This window comes from Ambystoma mexicanum, chromosome 1q (genome assembly GCF_040938575.1).
Source record: "Ambystoma mexicanum isolate Mex_15411 chromosome 1q, UKY_AmexF1_1, whole genome shotgun sequence".
NCBI classification, from domain to species: Eukaryota; Metazoa; Chordata; class Amphibia; order Caudata; family Ambystomatidae; genus Ambystoma; species Ambystoma mexicanum.
This window is the reverse complement of record NC_090922.1, coordinates 188651067-188672358: the sequence shown is the minus strand read 5'-3', so window position 1 is coordinate 188672358 and position 21292 is coordinate 188651067. Positions and strand designations below refer to the sequence as shown.

The 21292-nt window shown below is 45.5% G+C and overlaps 1 protein-coding gene across 3 annotated transcripts in view; it reads left to right on the top strand.

Annotated features, from left to right (window-relative positions):
• The first annotated feature begins 9826 nt into the window (after positions 1-9826).
• Positions 9827-21292, top strand: part of HSD17B14 (hydroxysteroid 17-beta dehydrogenase 14) — a 228854-nt gene continuing 217388 nt past the window's right edge. The window contains exon 1 of one of the 3 annotated variants that reach the window (XM_069637075.1): positions 9827-10105. In XM_069637075.1, the coding sequence (XP_069493176.1) occupies positions 10000-10105 (106 nt within the window). In that variant the 5' untranslated portion in view covers positions 9827-9999. The remainder of the gene's footprint in view (positions 10106-21292) is intronic. The other 2 variants (XM_069637065.1, XM_069637058.1) reach the window with 2 other exon arrangements.

Sequence of the window (21292 nt, the reverse complement as noted above, 5' to 3'; positions counted from 1 at the left end):
GAAAAGAGTAGGCCAAACCTGTAACTTCTATCAGCAAAAATGGAGGGCCATTAGATTAAATCCTGGAGAAACCCCCTTGAAATGGGCGAACAAATTAAAAATACAATCGCTCTTTGGATAAATAATAAAACAATTGAAGAATTGGTAGAAATTATTACTTTAGAACAATTCACCAATTCTTTACCCCCCCTTTTTTTTTTTTACAAAAACAGTATTACAACTAAATCAGGCATGGCCATTGAAACTGCCCAAAAGCACTTGGATGCAGCCAGACACTTCCGCTCGGAACACTGAGGTGAGGAACGAAATATTACAAAACTACTCACCGACCCCAACCCCAGGTAGCAGATAAGGGAGGAGGGTCATATAAAATCAAGGAATGGACACCAAAGAAAAGGATGGAAGTTCAAAGACATGACCGTAGAAGTAGGGAAGAAAGTAAAAAGGAGGAACCTAAAGGAAGCAGACCAACCCCCCATCTGCTTTTCATGTAGATAAACGGGTCACTTGGCCAGAGACTGTGCGTAAAATGTAAAAGAAGAACGTATGGAAATAGGCTGTCTAAACGGGTAAGAATGGGAAGAACCTGAATAAGATCTAAAAACCTTCAGTATATGAACGCTACCCTAGTTAGAGTAACCTGTGTACACAGGGATAATAAAATATACCCCAAGATACTCGTGTACATTAACATCAGGGGCAAGTCATGTCTGATATCAGCCATCATTGCTGGGCTCCCCGAAGAAATCATTGTGGGATGGGATTTCTCTACATTCTCCACTCTTTTACAGGAATCCCCACCTTCCTGTAGGGAATTTTCACACCCAAGACTGTTGTAAAAGGGGGGGGAGTAGAGTTCCTAAATATCCCGCACACCCTTACCTTTCCTTTCACGCCACCAAACTTCTTATCACTTCTCTGATTTTCTCTCGTATTGATTATTGCTCTACCCTTCTACTTGGTCTTCCTGCCTCTTACTTGGCCCCACTCCATTCTGTCTTAAACTCAAATATTTGTCTGCTCTTTTCTCTCCCTCTTCGTTCCTCTATTTCTACCTCTCTCTCTCTACTCTCCATGGCTCTCCCTCCCTTTGGATCGCGCCTTGTCTATCGCTCCCTTTCTATCGTTTTTCAAGTGCACCCATGGTCTTGCCCTTCTCTAACATTCCTCACTTATATTGCTTTATTCTTCCAGTCATACATTCAGCTCTCAGAACTGTTTTCTGCTTTCTGTTCCCAAACCCCTTTGTGCCAGCCTCGTTTCCGTTCCTTCGTCCTACTCGCCCCTAAGCACTGGAACTCTCTTCCCCTCTCATTGCCTGTTCCTCTTCCTCTCTACATATTTTTCAGTCTAACCACAGATCTCATCTCTTATCTGCTCTTTCCAATAACTGAGCTACATTTTTTCACTACTTCTGTTTATTACTTAGAATGTAGTGCTTCCCTTGATTGTACTATTTTATTTTTAAAGTGTTCAGCACTTTGGCAAAAGCGCTTTATATATCAGATAAAATACAAATACGTTTCCTTTGCTGAAATCTGTGACCTGGCATGTGACAAAGTTGAATGGATTGGGGATATGCTAAACTGGCGTTTTACATTTTTTAACACAGCAGTATGTGGTATATGCAGAATTTATTTAAAACTGTATAACACATTTCTCCTCAGATTATTTTTGCACAAAAGAAACAAATAAACTACCCTTGCTGAAATCCTGGATGCAGAGTCACCATTCAACAAAAGGCAAATGTTGTACAATTTCCAGGCAGAGTGAGAAACCCATTTTTGTTTCTGCCAGCATTAAAAAAAAAGAGTTAAAAGAAAATGTGCATCTCTAATCCATGGGGTTTAAATTACAGTGGGAAAAAAAGAGTAAAGTTGAGAAGCACTTTGCAAAAATACACAATCATTTTTCTAAAGAAAGCTGTCTGGATCCTAAACAGTAGGTAAACTAAATGCTACAATGCAAATAGTGTGCCAGAGGAATCCATCAAAGTTGCTATTTGATGGAAAATAAATGTACTTTTGCAGATGGTGGAGTAGTAAAGGGTGCAGTGACTTCTGCTTAGCCTGTTGTAAGAGATTTTAAAAACTGTCCTGAATTTATGTTTTACACGTCAGGAGTGCAGTTGGGTGCAATCACTATGGCAAGGAGAGTATCTGCACTACCAGCCGATGTGCTTGCCAATCTGCCTTTTTCAGTCAAACCTTTGATCCGTCTGACAACACATGAGTGCTGTTGCTTTTTCAAACTAGACACCATGGATAGCATGCAGTGTCAGCGTCTCATTGAATGTCTTCATTGGTTTCCTACATTCTGCTGACAATTCTTAGGAGTTGGCTACTAATAAAAAAGAATTAAATAAATATGTTTTTGGTTTTTTTATATAAAGAAGAAATGAACCACCCAAATAAATCTCGGTGCAGATACTCATACTCGTAGCTTCCACCTATTGGCCCTTAACTACAAGTAGCTCTTGCTAACTTAAAGGTTGCAGACCCTTGCTCTAATTCAAAACAACACTTTAGTTAAACACAAAGTGCATAATTAATTCTACCATTTTGGATGAGTGCTGAGGTCTCACTATCATATGAAGCATGTAATGTAATGCTACCTGCGATGATCATCATAACTATATTGAAAACGTTCTATGAAACTTATCACGTTCGAAGAATACATTCAAAGGAAATGCCGTGAATTCCAGCAATCATCCGTCCAAAAAGAGAAGATACTTTTCAATTTATGAATCCAATAAACGTCTTTTTGTCGAAGTCTTTTTCTATATCCCTCCTCGTTGGTGTTTCATGAAATGTCTTGCCACAGGTCATTTGGCGTTGCTGTTTCGTAGGCCTCTTTTTGTATTCACCAATTCTGTCCTTGATAATCTAATAGTTTCTCCCACATACATTTTGCCACGCGTGCATTTTAGCAATACACTGCACATTTATTTATACACTGCAAACTGCAGGAAAGGATGGTATGATGTATCTCCTAATAACATTATTGCAATGTATGCGATTTAAACATGAACATGTGCCCAGTTTAGGGGCCTTTAAGTGGGTTTGATTGCCCCTTGTACGTTTCTTTGCCTTTTATAAGTAATTTTGGGAAACTGCAAATAGACTTTTTGTAAATCTGGTGAGGGATTGGCCAATATGTTCTTGTTTGATAAGCTTTTTGGCAACAGGCCCAAATGTTGTGTTAAATACTAGTTCTGTTGTAGAATTCAGACGTTGAGGTAATTTGTCCAAGCTGGTGGTTGGCCACAGGGTGGGGCAGCTTGAGCATATGGGCTTGGTATATGATGACAGCCAGCACTGGGTGGCTTTTGCAGTTGCACTTGTGAGATGATGGCACCTGCACATGTGAGGCTGCATCTTACATGTTATGTTAATAAACATTTGGGCTGTGTATGTCGCCAATGTAGTTACTATAACTTGCACCCGAGGAACTGAATGCCTTTACTGGGGCATTTGAGGCTGTGCTTGGCATATGAAGGCAGGAACAGGAAATGTGATGTTGTACGTTAAATATGGTGACTACTGTCATGCTACTGAAGCATTAACTAGCCTTGTGTGACATTTCCGGGGCATCTGAGTCTGCACTTGATATGAGGGAGATCATCTGAATTTGTCATGCTCTACCTTACATATTATGATATCGAGCATGTGATTATTTAGTGGACATTAGATGGTTGAAGGCTACATTTTGAAGTATTGTGGCTGCACCTGAGAATGTGGGTGGACCTGTGTTAAGCATATGATTAATACGCCTGAAATGTAATGATATAACTGTAATAACATATTTATTTATTGTTTATTTACTTATTGTGCATTTGCATGGCACTTAAACAGCAAATAAATTGCGTTTCAAAGCACCACAGGGCAACAGGGAGGGAACTTGGGAATGAAAAGCAATTAAAACAATGAATGATAGAGGCGGGCTTACTAGGCCTTGTGAGCATTCAGAACGTGCAAGTGCAGAGAGAGGAGAGGGGAAGAGAGAGTGGGGGTTAAGGGCTACATGTGCCCAGAGGGAAGTACTCGGGAGTGAGCAGCAGTAAGTGCCAAGTGGAGGAAGTGCTGGGGAGTGGTCAGCAGCTAATAAATAAGTGCAAGCCTGTGGTGGCAAAGGCATGTGGGTGCCAAGACAAGTGCTAGGAAGGGGCGGAGGCTGAAGGTGATTGGGTGTGGGAGGTGTGGGAAACCAAAGGGTCCCTCACTTGCTAGTCCCCGGGAATCTCTCTCCCAGGTGGCCAGGGCATGGCCATCACCTTTGGATCCTGACCCTGTGAGTGCACCGGTGTGGGAGGAACACCTGGGTGAGGGTTCTTACTCCGTGCTGTCCAACGTGGGGAGGAAAGCTGACTCAGCCATCTTGATCCTTTTTGTCATAATACTGACTTTCCTTTGCATACACATTCCCCTCTACACACATTTTGTATAATAGATAGGGCAGGCATTAGGTTTTTTGGTATAGGCCATTATGATTTGACATAGACTGACGAGGACTATGTTTTCGTTATTATTTGATGGTAGAGACTACTCCCATCATAGCTATAGGGCAAAGAAGGAGTTTTTCCGAGCCCAAAAAATGGAATAAAGGTTTTGAAAAGTTTTGCTCTTGTGTCAGTGTCATACTTTTGATACCATGCAGAGGCCAGGGCCCAAAAGGACACGTAAGGGCCCTGGTCCCTAATCTCAGCAACTGTGGTATTAGCAGAGGCGAGAGGAAGGGATGGAGGAGGTGAAAAGGAAAGTGTTAAGGAGCTTCTGGAATTTGAGGCGATCTGGCTCAAGACTAAGAGGAATGGGGTGCTATTCCATTGGGAGCCTGCTGAGGGAAGAGAACGGCCACCAGCTCTCTGTTTAGCAAAGCTCTTGACACACAGAGAGTTGGTGCCAGAGGAATGTGAAGATCTGGAGGGAGAGTATTTAGTAATAGCAAGTTCTGGATACCGTGGTCCCCAGCCCCAGACAGTCTTATGGATGATGCAGAGGGATTTGAATTTGATCCTTGCAGCAACTGGGAACCAGTGGAGAGTTTTTAGGGCTGGAGAGATGCGGTCCCTGGGCTTGAGGCCAAGGATAAGTCTTGCTGCCCTATTCTGGTTTAGCTGGAGGGGTCATAGCGAAGAGAAGGGTAGATTTAGGAAAAGACTATTGCAGTGGTCTAGCTGACAGAGAATCATAGCGCTAGAGACATTGAGCTTTTGGGGGAATGAGAGGAAAAGGATAATTCCTTTGAGGAGGTGGAGTTGAAAGTGGGCCTTCTTGGCAAGGCCCTGAATGTGAGGGAGGAAGGAAAGAGAGGCTTCAGATGAAGGAGAGGGGTAGAGCCAATTGAGGATGACCAAAGTGAGGGGTAGAAAGAGGGATTGGAAGTCCCAATAGGAAGGATCTCAGTCTTGCTGGCATTGAGGCTGAGATCAGTGGAAGTGCACCAGGACTGGATGGCAGATAGGCAGTCAGGAAGGATGGAAGAAGTAAGGAGAGGGTTAAGAGGGAAGTTTGAAGAAGAGCTGTGTGTCATCTGCGTAACACTGAAAGTTGGGTGAGAAGGTGAAAATGAGGTGTGCCAGTGGAACAAGGTAAGTGTTAAAGAGCCAGGGAGAGAGGTTGGAACCCTGGGGGACACCACAGGTGGAGAAAGAGGTAGAGGAAGAGAAAGAGCCCTGTATAACCAGGGACGGATTGTCACTGAGGAAAGAGTTCAGTCAGTTTAGTGCCCACCCCGAGATACCCAGGGTATCATGGAGCCGTTTTATGAGGATGGAGTGGTTGACCGTATCAAAAGCAGAGGAGAGATCAAGTAGAATGAGGACAGCTGGAGAGGTGGAATCTAGAGATGCAAGGAGTTCCTCACAGGTGTTTAGAAGAGCAGTTTCCGTGCCTCTGGATGCTCAGAATCCAGATTGATGGTCGTGGAGGCAAACAACAAGTTCAGTGTGCTGAGTAAGTTGGGTGAAGGCCAGCTTCTCCGGGAGTTTCATGAGGAAGGGGGTGATAGAAATGGGGGTGGGGGGTATTTGGCTGGACATGTGGCGTCTGCTGAAGATTTTTTCAGGAGGGGGCACACAAGGGAGTGCTTGAGGGAGGAGGGAAAAGATCCAGTAGCAAAAGAGTGGTTGCAGAAATCAGCAAGTCCAGGGGCCAGAGAGACAATGGTGTCCTTAATGGTTCTGGAGGAGCAGGGGGATGACTGTTTGGAGGAGACCTTAATGGAGCAGACCACTCTGATGACATCATAAGGTGTGACATGGGAGAAGGAAGAGAGAAAGGTAGAGGGAGGATGGAAGACCATAGGAGGCAAGTGGGTAGTGGGGGGGGAGGGGGAGAGGGACGCAAGGGTGCTCAGGATGTCCTGAATTTTTGTAGTAAAGTGTGTAGCCAATGCATTGCAGAGGGCCTGGGACGGAAGAGGTGAGCAGGAGACTGCTGAAGGGTAGGCTAGTTCCCTTCAGATTTTAAAGAGTTCAGCCATGTTGTTCGATGTGCCAGAGACATAGGCATGGATGTGGGCCTTTTTCTTGTCATGGATGGAGAGTCTGTATTGCTTTTGGAGCAGGCGACAGGCCAGTTTGTCAGAGGGTTAGCCTAAGGTCTGCCAATTCTGTTCCGCAGCTCTGCACTTGCGTTTCAAGGCTGCAAGTTCAGAGTCATACCAGGTGTTCCGCTTGGAGGCCGTTTTTAGGCGGATCCTCATGACTGGGGCAAGAATGTCCAGAGTGTTAGTGATGGCAAGATGGAGGTTGCTGAGAGCAGAGTCAGAGGCAGAGTCTGCAGTGAAGGGGAAGTGGGGGATGAAGGTCTATGCAAAGGCAGCAGATGACACTAGTTTCATCAGACAGATGTTCGTGAACGAGGTTGGCAGGGCTAGAGGAGGTGCAGTCAGAGGGCCGAGTGGACCCAGGTGAGAGGAGAGTATAGAGTGGTCTGACCAGGAGAGAGGGGTGATCAGTGGGGAGGAGAGTGAAAGATCAGAGTGGATGAAGGCATCAAGAGTGTGTCCAGTTCAGTGAGTCGGACCAGAAGGGGGAATGGAGAGGGAAAGCAAGGTGCAAAGGTCACGGAATAGAGTGGATGCTGTGATTGAGGAGTCCAGATTGATGTTGAAATCACCTATGAGAAGGAGTTTAGAGATGGTTGTGAGGAGAGAGGAGGAGAAATCAGCCCGTTCAGAGATGAACAAGGTGGTAGACCCAGGTGGCCTGTAGATAGTGGCCATGGTCAGAGAGGAGGTGGGAGAGATGACCAGCTTGCAAACCAGGCTCTGGAAGGAAGAGTAAGGCTAGTTGGGTATGAGAAAGGAAGGGACCCACTCAGGGAAAATCAGAGCAACCCCACCACCAGCACGGTTAGGGCGAGACTTGGAGATGATCTTATAGCCATTGGGGAGAAGGGAGTCAAAAGCAGTGACTGGGCTGCCATTGAACCACATCTCGGTAGAGCAAAGATATCGTGGTCAATGTCTTCAAGAAGGAAGGCAGATGTCAGCAGAGTGATGGCTAAATGGGCATTAAGTGTGGCTAGAGGTTTTAAAGGTTTAATGAACTAAGATAGTGCCAGTGTGATCAACATTAATGATACACCTGGATGATGCGAAACCCTCCAAGAGGACTTCCCGTTTGGTGCCACCATTAATGGGAGAGGATGTGAGAGGAGAGAGGGTAAAGATGAGATGAGCAGTCCATAGAGCTGGGGAGGGGACAGAGAAGAAGATATCAGTAAAGACCTGTCTGGAAGTTGCACTGACATATGTGTCTGTGATGGGAAGGCCAGGGTTAGTGGTGAGGATGTATTTTTATGCTTTTTTTCTTCCAGACCTCATGAGAGAGGGAGGATAGGTGATAGTGTAGCCGATAGAGAAGATAGGGGAGATGGTGAGGGCCAAAGGGGCTGCAGAGGATAGTTGAAGGAAAGAGAAGTGACTGTACAGCGCAGTCCTAGTCAAACTCACTGGCGGCTTAGTAGTTGCAAAAGGACACAAAATGCAATGCAAAATGGGGTACAAGGATGTTAAAAAAACACACACCAGGATTCGATTTTCAAAAAATGGACGCAAAATAGGGTGCGAGGATGTTAAAAAACAGACACCAGGATTCGAATTTCCAAAAAGGGACACAGAATGCAGTGATAGAAGGAGTAGATTAGGTAAGGCAAGGAAGGCAGAGTGATATAGGCGCATCTTGATTCAAAGTTGTTAGTGGAGGAGGCAGGGACAATATTCAGTCATCACTCACTGGTAAATCTGCAGAGTGCGCAGAGTTGCACAGGCTCAAGTTCATGGGGTGGCAGGCTGTACACCGGGAGGCTGATCCATACGTTGATAAGGGGGGAAAAGATTGGGGGCTCTCCTAGGCCCTGACAGGCACAGACAGGGCCTTAGATGAAGGGCCATTGGTGCTGGGGGCCGGCCTAGTTACCTGCCGGCTTCCAGTTGGCAGTTAATAGTGCATTGGGGTCAATCAGAGAGAAAGCGACATGGGGGTCATGGTAACTCTTGGAGGCACTCTGGTGCTGATGAAGAGGGTGGCCATGTTGGTGTTTGAAATCACTGCCCTGCACCGTAATGCTGCACGCTCTCTGCAGCCCTTCAGGCAGCCAGTGGCCGTGCAACGCGGCTTATGTGAAAAATGTACACAATGCCAACTGCTGAATGAGTGGTGCATAAATGCCTGCCCCCCAAGCCGAGGGTGCTAAGAAGTTGGGGAGAGGTCTGCACTGCAACCACAGTGTTCGCCGATGTGAAGAAGAAAGGAAATAAGCAATATTTTCCAGTCTGTGGCTATAGTGGCATAGGAAGGTGGTGCTCTTCCCTATCATAAGAACCTATCCATGGCCTATAAAGGCAGCACCTTATTTTAAACAAGATTGGTAATTAAAATAGTATGTCTAGTTTAGTAACTATTTGTTAGTTGGTCAGTCATAAGGTTACAGAGGCATTGCTAGAGTGGTGGTGGGGGGTGGGGCTATAGCCCCAGGTCTTTTGGTTGTATCCCTGCATTGAAGCTCAGGGACTACTACCAAAAGGCTAGTTAGCCCTGAGTCCCGACAGCCCAGACATTAGCATAGCCCAGGATATTTTCCAGTCCCAGCAACGACCCTACGTTTTTTGTTTGCATCTGCAACATCACTTCCTGTGATCTTCATCAGGGATAAAGGTCATGGGATGCCGCTTCATATGAAGAAAAGACTTCAGGTGATGTCATCAGGTGTCTGATGTCACTTCCGCTAACCCTGGAATTTTGGTGAAGTGGAATCTCTGCATAAGGAAACCACAGATGGGCTTCACGCATCAAAGCGCCACACCTTTATGACTCAAAGAGAGAAATTGGTGGGCGCTGAGAAAATCCACATGAACACGATTTGGGTGGACAGTCTCTGCAACTGCTTAATTCAGAAAGAGGCTGTAATTGTAAGATACCATTGCATGGTACTGTATGGAATGAAATGGAAAAAAACGAGGAAACAGCTGATGAAATTGTAAAAGATTAACAAAGAGTGAGAGTAGCCCTCGAAAATATAAATGAGTATCTATGCAATATCATCTCTAAAAAGCAGAGGCGTTTAAGTTCCAAATTTCAAAGCACAGAATAAATAAAACAGCAGTGCAAGCAATAACAAGAAAATTCAGAAATCACAACAAGACCTGCTTCTCACTATTTAATTAATGTGCATATGCACAAGCTGCTCCTCCACCCATCGGGTAGATTTGTGCACGTTTGTGCTGCCTAAAGTGTTGCCTCTTCCGGGCCCGCCATTTAGTGGCATTATTGACAAGACGCGATCCGCGTAAGTAAACCTAATACCATCAATGAATTTGCAATGTTGTTTTGAAAACTACATTCCCCAGCAGCCTCGTTTAGGGTGAGCATGCCCAGACGGTGTGTTGTCAGTTCCCTTTCTGGTCAGATGTTTGCAGCGTGACTGGGGTTGATGGCTCAGCATAGGAAGCACCTGACAGCAACTGACAACCCCAGACAAAAAGAGCACGACTATGGCGACTGTACCTGCACCAGAAACATCCCTCCGCTACCGGGATAGGGTCGCTATCGTCACCGGGGGCACTAAGGGCATCGGCGAAGCCATCGTCAGGCTATTTGGTGAGAAACGGGAGGTTTCTGTGCCTTTTACAACATTTTAACTTTAACTTTTATGAATCAAAGATATTTTCCCAGAAGATTTAATAACACGTCGAAACCGCAAGATAGTATGGCAGTCTTTAAAAGCGAGCTCGGTGGACAAATGTAGCTTGTTGTAGCTACCAGCAAGGTAGATCGGTTTGATAATGCACCTGTTGCAGAAAATTGACTTTTGCAGAAATCAGTAAGCAACATCAACTTGCCGATCACAAGTTCACATCTCAGCGGGGCAGCTCCTGTTCTTCAACCTTCCGAGGTCGACAAAATCAGCAGAGTGATTTGGTTTCTGTGGCTGCGTCTTTATATAAAAGTTCAGATTTAACCTACACTAAACGCAGGGAAGGGAATGGGGTTAGCTTTTAATTGATCAAGTCAAAGAAGTTTATTTTCTTGTAATAGTTAAAAATATTTATGTTTTTAAATGCATATATATAATGTATACATCAATTTTGTGACTAATGTTAACCAGTTAAAACCCGGAGTAATGATGGAACTGGAACACGAGGGAAGTGTTCTGAATCAAAGCTTGCATTTTCTGGTTCTGTTCCATTGTGGAGGGAGTCAAAAAAGCCCCACTGCTAGGTTTTCCATCAGCGCCAGACCCCACACAGCATACACTCAGAAATCGAGACAAAGAAATAAGGAGTCAGGCGCCAAAGAAAGACACTACAACTTTGTTTGGGATTTTGAAAAGGCTGCAGCTACAATTTATATATGTTGTGGTGGGGTAGGACCTTGCCCAGGTTAAGGCCTACCCACAGTCAATAAAGCACTCAGAGACAGTGGGCCTCATTACGGGTCCGGCGGTAACCGTGCCGGTGCTACTGGCAGGTTGCCGCTGGACCCGTAATGATTTACCTGCGTCTGACTTCCGAGAACACCGCGGGATTACAACCCCGGCGGTCCGGGAAGTCAGGCGCCGGCAAATCGTTAGTCCTTATTCCCATCGGAATGGGGCCCATGGAAGCACTAGCACGGTTGTTAACGGTGCCTGTGCTTCCGTGGCGGCTTGTCTACCGTGGCCGCTGTGCCCGGCAGGGTCAGTCCTGTCAGGCACAGTGGCTCCGGCAGCCAAACCTGTAATGTAACGGTTCGGAAACAGCGGTGCTGGTAAGCTTACCGGCACCGCTGTTTCCGGATAGGCACACTTATAATGAGGCCCAGTGTTACTGTGTCAAAGGGTCCCCGTGCTTGCTATCCGTGCAGCATGGGAGGCTTCCTTTTATTCCCTTCTGCCTCGTGACGTACTCTGCCAGGGACGCTTAAAGGGGCATGCACCACACTCCTCCTTTTTCATAAGTAACTTTGGTCCACAACAGGTGGTAGCCAGTAGTCCACAACAAGAACTCATTTATGATGAAAAACTGCATTCTAAATGACAACATGCGTCCCTCATGGGAGATTAACTTCAAAGTCTTTCAGGTTCTCTGGCTGCCCGCAGTGTTCTCTTGCAGGGTAGTGCCTTTCGCGCCCCAAGCCTTGATATGCTAGGCCATCTTCATCGCCGCTCGACATTGGTTCCTCTTTGTCAGATCTTTCACTTTTAAATCCTGGCCATCACTGGGAATCCATTCTCCGAGGACTGGACATCCATCCTTTCATCACTTTCTTCCCTTGTCGACCTCTCCATTCTTTGGCAGAAGCTGGTATTTCTTGTTACTGTGGCTTGACCATCTGAGGCAGTGACCATTGTTCCTTTTGTGTCCACCAGTTCCATCGAGGTAGGCTCATGGGGCAGGTACATTTTGCCTTTCGGGTGTCTGGTGTGTACAAGCACCTTGTCTCCTACTTCTAGATGTTGTTCTTGCAATCCCCTCATGATGTTTTCCTTCTCATTTGCTTTTCTTCTTCGTTTGAGCAGCAGCTCTTCATCAATTTATTCCAGGACTGTGGCTTGAATGGTCCGGTAACAGTACCCCTTGGGCATCGCTGGAAGAGGGCCTAAGCAGGTGGTACCCCGGTCGAGCAGTGCAGAGTGCAATATTCTGATAAAAACTGGTATGGGGCTCGTCGTTCGCATTCACCCTGTCCATGTGCAATGCAGAATACTTTGTTGAGGGTCCTCATCATTTTTTCTGTCTCAGCATTCGGTCTGGGCCATATTGGCAGTATCTTTTGGTTCTGTTTTCCCAGGCCTTGGAGATACTCTGAGAACCCTCTGCTCTGCAATGGCGGGCCATTGTCTGTGCAGATTTCATCAGGGAGCCCGTGGGTGGCAAACGCCTTTTCTAGAACTTGTACTACATCTTCAAGTGAGGTGGACCCTTCAAATTCCACTTTTGGATATCTCAACCATTGGTTTACTAGGACTATGAAGTGGGTATCTCGGCAAGTGGATCCAAAGTCCATGTGAACTGTTCCCCAGGGGATGAGGCTCCGGGCCATGGATTCTATGTAGGGTTCTCTCTGGTGGGGCAGTGCTGCTTGACACCACACACGAGTGTGTATGAATTCTTCCACTTTGTCCTCGAGACCTGGGAACCAGACCTTCATTCGGTGTCCGGCCTTGGTTTTGGCCACTCCTTGATGTCCTCTTTGTGCTAATTCCAGCACTCATGGCACTAGACTAGAGGGGTTCACAATCCTTGGCCCTCTCAGGACCAATCCATTGTCCATGAATGTTAGTTCGCTCTCTACACACCACATTTGCTCAAGCACTCTCTTTGCGTCCTGTGTGCGTATGTTTCCATTCCCCTCGTGTTCTGGCTGACTGTAACAGCCGTAAACACTTGTCGTTTTCTGATGCTTCCTGTATTTCCTGTAGAGACATTGATACGGGCGTTGCCGCCAACGTCAAGGTGTGCAGAAATTCCTCTGTCCCTTTCTCATCATTGTCTTCTTCTCGGTCCTTTGACTCTACAGGGTGCTGGAACAGGTAGTCTGCAGCGTTGGCATTCCCTGGGCAGTACACAAGGTCATGGTCATATTCCTATAAGGCGAGTAGCCACCTCTCGATCCTCGCTGCGGGTTTGGAAGATGAGCCAATCATGATCGGGAGAAGGTGCTGATGCTGGTTTATTACTGTCACCGATTTGCCATATACATAGAGGCGTAAATGTGTGCAGCCCCAGAGTACAGCTAACGCTTCACGCTCTATATGTAAGTATCTCTGTTCTATAGACGAGAGGGCTCTACTCACAAATGCGACAGCACTGACATTCCTTCACTCATCAGGCTGTGTAAGCACAGCCCCAAGATCAAATGGGCTGGCATACACAATGATTTCTGCCTTTCTATTCAGGTCAAAGAATGCCATGGCATCCTTTGCTGTGAGCGCATTCTTGATCTCCTCTAAGGTGCTTTGTTTCAGGGCGGTCTATTTCCAATTGCAGTCTTTTCTGGTGAGATTGCAAAATGGCTCAGACAGGGTGGCCAGGTTACATATGAATCGCCCGCAGTACGTGACCATACCAAGAAAGCTGCGTACCTCCGAAGCATTAGAAGGGGGTCCAACTGCCTGGATGTCTTTTACCTTTGTAGGATCGGGGGAAATTCCATTCTCTTGAAACACGAAGCCAAAGAATTTGCCCTTTTCTTGTAAGAACACGCATTTCCCCTCATACAGTGTAAGACCTAGCTGTTGGATATGTCCCAGTACCTTCCCCAGCCTTTCCTAATGTTCTTGATCTGAGCTGGAGTATACCAAGATGTCATCACTTATTTTGATCCCCCCCTTCAGCCCTGCCAGTGCACCGAGGATTGTGTTTTGAAACACCTCTGTGGCTGAAGAAATGCCAACATTGAGACACTTATATCTATACAGCCTGCGATGTGTGGTAAACATGGCGATGTAGTGGGAAAGCAGGGCCCAACACCAACTGGTGATAGCCTGATCTTAAGTCCAGCGTGGAGAAGAACTTAACACCTTATAGGTCTGCTAGAATGTCATTGAGCGTTGGGGTGATGTGCTGTTCCCTTTTAACGGCTCTATTTGGGAGGCACATATCCACACATATGTAAATGGAGTCTGGTTGTCTAGGTTTGCTGGCAATTACGATCGGGGAGATCCATGGAGTCGGTCCTTCTACCTCCTCAGTTATGTCCATGTTGATTAGGTTCTCAAGTTCTTTAATCTACTATTGCCCTTAGATGGAATGGCACTCACCTGTGCTTTAATGCTGTTGGTTGTACAGTTGGATCAATGTGTAGGCGAACTGGGTCAACTGTGAATTTTCCTATGCCTGTGAATACCTGTGCATGTTTGGTCAGTAGGGATTGAATGCCCTGAAATATACCTCAAATGCAAAGTCCACGATGTGTAGAACCTCTGCAGCGATGCACCCAAGTAATGTGACTTTGCTCACTTTGGTGACGAAGAATCGCTCCCTGATGGCGGTGTTCTCATGTCGAACGTGTGCAATGAAGACTCCTTCCCGCGGCAGTGGCCCCTTCGCCCCAAACGTATATATCCGTACCTGTGTCTCTTTTAGGGGTGGGGCATTCATCAGTCCGTGGTAATGTTCTTCTGCCGTGACGCTTACTGACGCCCCAGGGTCAATCAGCACAGGAATCTGAGAATTGCAGACGTGGATTGTACATTTTGGCTGGCATCATTTTGAGGCTCTTAGCTCAGATACGCTAGAGATGAACACGCCTCCTTCATCTGTCTCCTCCTCTGTGGGCTGCTCATCGTTCAGAGGGTGTCTGTTCCACTACTGCCACCTTTCATATTTGCCTCTGAGATGACTGTCTTGATCCCGCTTGTCGTTGCAAGTGTGTCGACGGTGCTGGTGCACGGCATACTCTGGCAAAATGGTTTGTTATGCCACATCTCCTGCATGTGTGACCTTTCGCCGGGCAATCGATGGAATGGGGCAGGTCATAGCGAGAGTTGGGGCACTGTGTTATTTCATTTTCATGCCCCTCGCTCTTGTTCCACAGAATACGTCTGTCTGTCTTGCGGAACTGTTGTCAACGTACAGCACAGGCTTCTTCCAGCTTAACCGACTTCATGGCGGCACACATCGAATCCGCTCTGACATCTGCCAATTCGTGGGAGCACACAAGTTCTAGGATTTAGATTAATGTAATGGCTGGTTCTTGCAGTATTTGCCACCTTAGCTTGAACATCCTTGGCTTAGTTGCTGACGCATTTCGTGTTCCTCATCTGGCGATGCACATGCCGTAGCCATCCGTCGCAGTCTGCAATGATAGGCGTTGAGGGATTCCCCATTTCTCTGCAAAGTGTTCGTCATAAGGGACCTCTTATAGTCAAGATTTGCCATGGGTGCAAAATATTCTTCTAGTGCAGTTTTGGCTGCATTAAATGTCCTGTCGACAGGTCGTAGAGTCTCGAAAATGTTGCAGATGGTAGGGCCAGCTGAATAGAGCATGACCGATTTCTTCGTATCATCATTGTCTGCCCCGTCCCAGCTAGTAACATACCAAGGCGGACCATTTGGGGCCTAGGGCTGATGGGGCTCCGGAGACGTCAAATTCTTGTAGGGGTCTGAGATACACTTGTGGGCATTGCACCCTGGCACCCACAGGGGTGCCTCCAGCATCGCCTGCCATCTTTGGTGTTTAAGTGCGATCGCACGGGAAAAAGCTCTTATTGGCTTGGTTGTGTTACCAGTCTCGTTCTACTACACACACCTGGGCCTCGGACGGCAGGGTGCACAAGCACTCTATGCAAGAGCTGCAACCCTTGTGTATTGAATGTGTATTCGATTTGTCTTTGGTTAGTGTCCTAGTGTGGGTCACCATTTGAAACTTGTCACCTTGCAACCAGGTGAAGGTCGCCCAAGCACTCCTGGTGGGAGCTGCGATGTTTGTAGGTTTCCATGTTGTTTTCATAGTATTAATGGAATTATTCCAATCAGAATGTGCCCCTAAATGCGTGGGCAGCTGCTGCTTATGAGTGCCTTTCTGGCGTGCATTGGATGTGGGGGCAGCTAAGATTGGGTATTGTACTTTCACATATCCAATGGAGAGAAAAAAGTTGTTTTTCTCTCTCCCCATGCACTGAGCCTGTGGGTCGCGTGGGAGGTTTGGGTGAGTAGATGTGCGATATCACACTGCCGGGGGCCCTGGGATGGTGAGGGCCGGGTGCTTGTGAGGGCCTGGCTGGTACTTACAGTTATCGTGCAGCCGTCGCTGAGCACCGATAGAGGGGCTCCAACGGCGAATGGCACGCGGTATGGGTGAATGCAATCGGTCCCCGAAGGAGCAACAGCGGGTTCACAGCCACATGGAGTTGATCCAACGCACCAACCGCCTCCTCGCAAATGTGGTGGGGTAGGACCTCGCCCAGGTTGAGGCCTAACCACCCTCCAAAAAAGCACATGGAGACAGTGTTACTGTGTGAACAGGTCCGCGTGCTTCTATCCGCGCAGCATGGTAGATTTTCTTTTTATTCCCTTCGGCCTTGTGACCTACTGCGTCACGGTTGCTTAAAGGGGCATACACCACATAGGCCAGAAATAGTCACTGTAAATCCCCTTTATGAAGCTGATCCCACAATAAATAACATCGCTAGTGCTATTCCATTCCCAGCCTGGCAAACCCATGCATGCAATCCCTCCCACACTAATGCCCAGACACTCAGAAGAGCACACACACTCACTGCGATACTAACATAAACATGCATATATATATATATATATATATATATATATATATATATATATATACACTCTCTCTCTCTCTCTCTCTCTCTCTCTCTCTCTCTCTCTCTCTCTCTCTCTCTCTCCCTCTCTCTCCCTCTCCCCCTCTCTCCCTCTCCCTCTCCCTCTCCCTCTCCATGAATTACATTCAACACGCGCACATACAGTACAAATGCAACTTATTACCTTTTCTTCCTGTTTCCAGTCCTGCCAGGCAGGAACAAACTCTGACAGCACTAATGGGCCCTGGAAGGATCTGAACACATGGGACACTCCAGCAAGTTGGTTGTTTAGCATACTGCGGATAACAACCTGCACGCCACGTGAACACCAGTCACTGAGGAGCTGTCTGAGAGTGGGTTTGGAGGTAACCTGCCCCACTGGCTCCTCCATTGCATACAAATGCAATGTATTGACCAGAACCCATAAACACAGCACAGGTTCTGTTATCGCTCCAAACTGGTTTGTTCATATTTTTTTCCCAGAATGAGCTACCGTCTGTTCTGGTGTGCTGTGGTGCTGAGATTGCTGGAATATGCACGCAGCATCTGCATAGTGTCAAAAAGGTATTCAGTAATACTCCCAAAATACAGGGTCGGACTGGGAACAAGAAAAAGTGGCCCACCCCTCGCCTCATGACCCTTGACCTCTGATGACATCACCAGAAGTGATGTCATTTGACCCCACCCCAAAGTGACATCGCGGGATGTGATGAAACACGACCTTTCACCCCTGGACGAAACAGGAAGCGCCATCAAATAGCATTGTTCCTAAGTACACTACGAAAAATAAGTTATGATTTCACTAATGTGATATACATTTTATACAAGAATGGATCACAAGAATGGATCACCATATGTATCATTAATATCTGTGTGTATAGATCCATATTGTCAAATTACTGTGAAGCCAAGCAGACGTCCAAGGCCAAATGATAATATGTTATTGTATAGGACTTACGCTTAAGCTCTTTTTTATAGAACAAATATGCATACAATATCACCCAACCTCTGTTGGTACTCATTTATTGACCTAAGAAGGATGAAAGGCTGAGATGGCCTTGCTGGGATTCAAACCTTCAGATCACACACACATCGCAGCAGTGAGCGCTCAACCCACAGAGCTATCATATCAGCTATAGTAAAATTAGTAATTATTCTGTAGTGGATACCATTTAACTGGTAACTGAGATTTAACAGCAGACCAGTTAAGTTCATCTGCAGGTCTGGTGCAAAGTTGGCCGCATGTCAAGCTTGCATGCATCTACTTTCAGGCTTCAGAGGTTGGCAAAATAGGGAAATCGGCGCACTCACAGAACATACCATACTCTGAGCACTTGTTACCTCATACATGCAAACAAACATCATGAACAGCATCTCAGGGAGATGGGAAAGATAGACACGCTACAACAAAGCATTAATTGTGGCACAATGAAGTCAATGACCACTTGATGTGCTATGGTCAAATATTTCTACACTGTACAGAAGCTTTTAGACACAAGGATTTTGTCAAGTGACCGAGGACACCGAGATGGAATGTCTTCTGATAATCGTAACAGAGACAACGGCAGGAAAAAAAACATGCTATCACTGCAACTTGCGAAAGGCAAAATACATAGTCCGAAGTGGTTGCTTAGTCTACTCTAAAATTGGTTGTTTATCACTAATACCACTAATACATATTTATCACAAATACAACAGCACATCCTCTCCAGGGGGCACTGTGCCCCTTGGAGTGGTGGCACGGTGACAGCTGGCGGTGGCAGCCCCGGCCCCTCAACTTTGAATGCTGCAGCAGCATGTGAATGATGCATGTATCATAATTTATGACGCACACATCATGCATGTAATCAATCATCAAAGCAATGTAACATGTGTTACCTTGCTTTGATGAATTATGCCGTTGCAGGTGTTTTTTGGAGAAAAAAAAGTGAAATGTTTTCCCAAATGTTTCTTTTTTTCCAAATCGGCCCAGGAATGGCCAGAAACCGTCCCCGACTCCCCAGGGACGATTTTGGCCGGGCCAAAATGCAGAGGGGCCAATCCGACCCTGCCAAAAGAATGAATATCCCTGTCCTCATTGCGACGCAAATATCTTCAATAATCTCCAGATACTCTTCATATCTCCATATCGTACACTCCACACAAAAATAATGTACAACCCCTGCCCTGTTCAAACCCTTGCCCACACATATGCTCGGTCTGGGGGTTAGAGTAGGACAGTACCCAGTCACAGAAAAGATGGGGAGTGTTTCATGGGAGCAACTGACAGTCCCATTGTTGTCCGTTTTGTGAATAGTTTTTGCAATTCTGGGTATTTCCTTTGCTTTTGCATACCTGCCACTATTACACGGACATGCCATTTTGTTTGCTTTTATTTCTGATTATCTTCAACAGAAAAGCAGAGGTCACATCTGTACCAGCGTTGGAACCATTGCAGTTATTTTTATTATTATTTTTTTTTTATTTTGGTAACACGCTTTATGAAGCAGTGCCACTTCGGAGGACAGAGTTGGGGATAGCGAGGCGGGCAGCTTGGGAACGATTGTATAGGGTGAGACTGTTTCTGCTATGAAGGAACTTAGGCTATCCAAAATACAATCAATGAATGTTCTTCCTGAAACAAGCAATCCGATTCGAGTCTGAGCTAGAGGAGTAAGGAATTTCAAAGGGGAGAGTCTTGATGGTGGAGAGATTCACCTCCCCAGGCATTTGTATGTTGGCTGCAGAGACCACATATAATACTAGAGGAGGAAGGCCATATATGCTAACAAACATCAATGTTAACTATAACAAAGGAAAACCTCTTTATTACAAAAACACGAATTCCCAACATTGTTAAACAAGCATTGGCAACGCCAACAGTTTGGGCTTTGCCGTCCTCGTCACGTGACTTACACGTAACGTTCGATGGTGCATACCTCCTATGTGCAGCTCAAAGAGTTACCATGTGGAGGAGTTTTGAGCAGACGGAGGCAGCAATGGGTGGGGATAGCCATAGGAATTAGCATGGGTAGGGGCAGGGAATGGGAGCGATTCAATAACTGAACATATGTGTATCCCTCCTCAAATGTCATCTCCATTATAAAGCATTACAGACACTCATTCAAAGCCCATATCTGAAGCTCTTTTCTTAAAGCTCTTATTTCACTGACAATAGTTTTGGCTTAAAGGTAGCGCTTTCAACGCCACCTAATAGCCCAAACGAAAAATAAAGGATGCATGTTCTGTATGTCCCATACCGTCTCATGAACATAATTAGTACTTCCAAGCGAAAAGTGTCTGCTGTACAGCCCACCACCCACACTGTGATTAAGTTGCTTGAGACGACTGGCTTCAGGAAATCTATGCAGGCTGTAAAATTCAGAAGTATACCTAATGTCTCCCTGAAGAAATCAACAGCTTTTATTTAAAACTAATGAACTCATTACATTGTAATTACATAGACTGTGCTATGCTTCCACTATTGACATTAACTTGAACGTTTTTTTCCCATTAATTTAGAGCAGATTTGCATTTGTGGCCTGTTTATTTTTTTTACACTGCTGATTTCACCTGGGGAAAAAAGAACCTAAATGGTCAGTCTGGCACAAATAATAAGATTTATGAAGGTCAGAGTATTGCGTTCAGATCTTCGTACGTTTTGTTAAAAAATGATAGTTTGGCAGCGTGTTTTTTTAGGAAGCTAAGCTACTTCCCTGTAATCACACATCTCGGACAAGATATGTAAATTGCAAGAGTGTTACTCAGCTAACTTCTAGAATATACATTGTGGTTAAACTGATAGGATTTAATAAGATGTTTGCTGGCGAAGCAACCGTTCAAAAGCATGGCATTATCTTGGTTGTCAGTATCTATGGCAGTAATTTTTGGACATGACGCCACTTTAAATATGCATATATTAGAAACCTCAATCATGGGCTGTAGCGAACTTCAATTCACAAAGTAGACAACTTTTATTTTTTTATTTATTGTGATTTTGTTTTAAAGTAAACTTTTCACAACCATTAAAATAATCAATGCAATGAAAAAAAGTAAAAATGCCAAGGAAAGAAAAAAGAAAAACAAAATTATATATAGGATAAAAAAGAAAGAAATACCTATTAAGAACAATTGCATACATCATGAACATCCTATAAATTACAGTTCAGGAAAAAATCGCTCCTCTGGTCTTTATTAATACAAAGATCTCCTGAAGAAATCTACACAATGCTAACATCATCTAAATGTTTTCTCCCCACATAAGGAAAGACCAAAACATGTCCCGCTGGAGTCTTATCCTTAAAAAAATTTGCGGTGTCGTTAATCAAAGTTGGACAAGCAGTAACCAAGTGTGTCAGTGTCTCTGGCATTTCCAGAGCTCCACATAAGCGACAATCACGCATTGGTTGTTTGTGGGTTTTACATGATCCTGTACGTTCCAGCGTGGGCATCTGGTTTAGGCAAAAGCAAAGGTACATATTCTGCATTTTGTTACAGGGACAACGTTGTAAGTACTTAGGTAATTCATCCTTTTTTAAAAGGAATTTCGCGTATTCTCTATG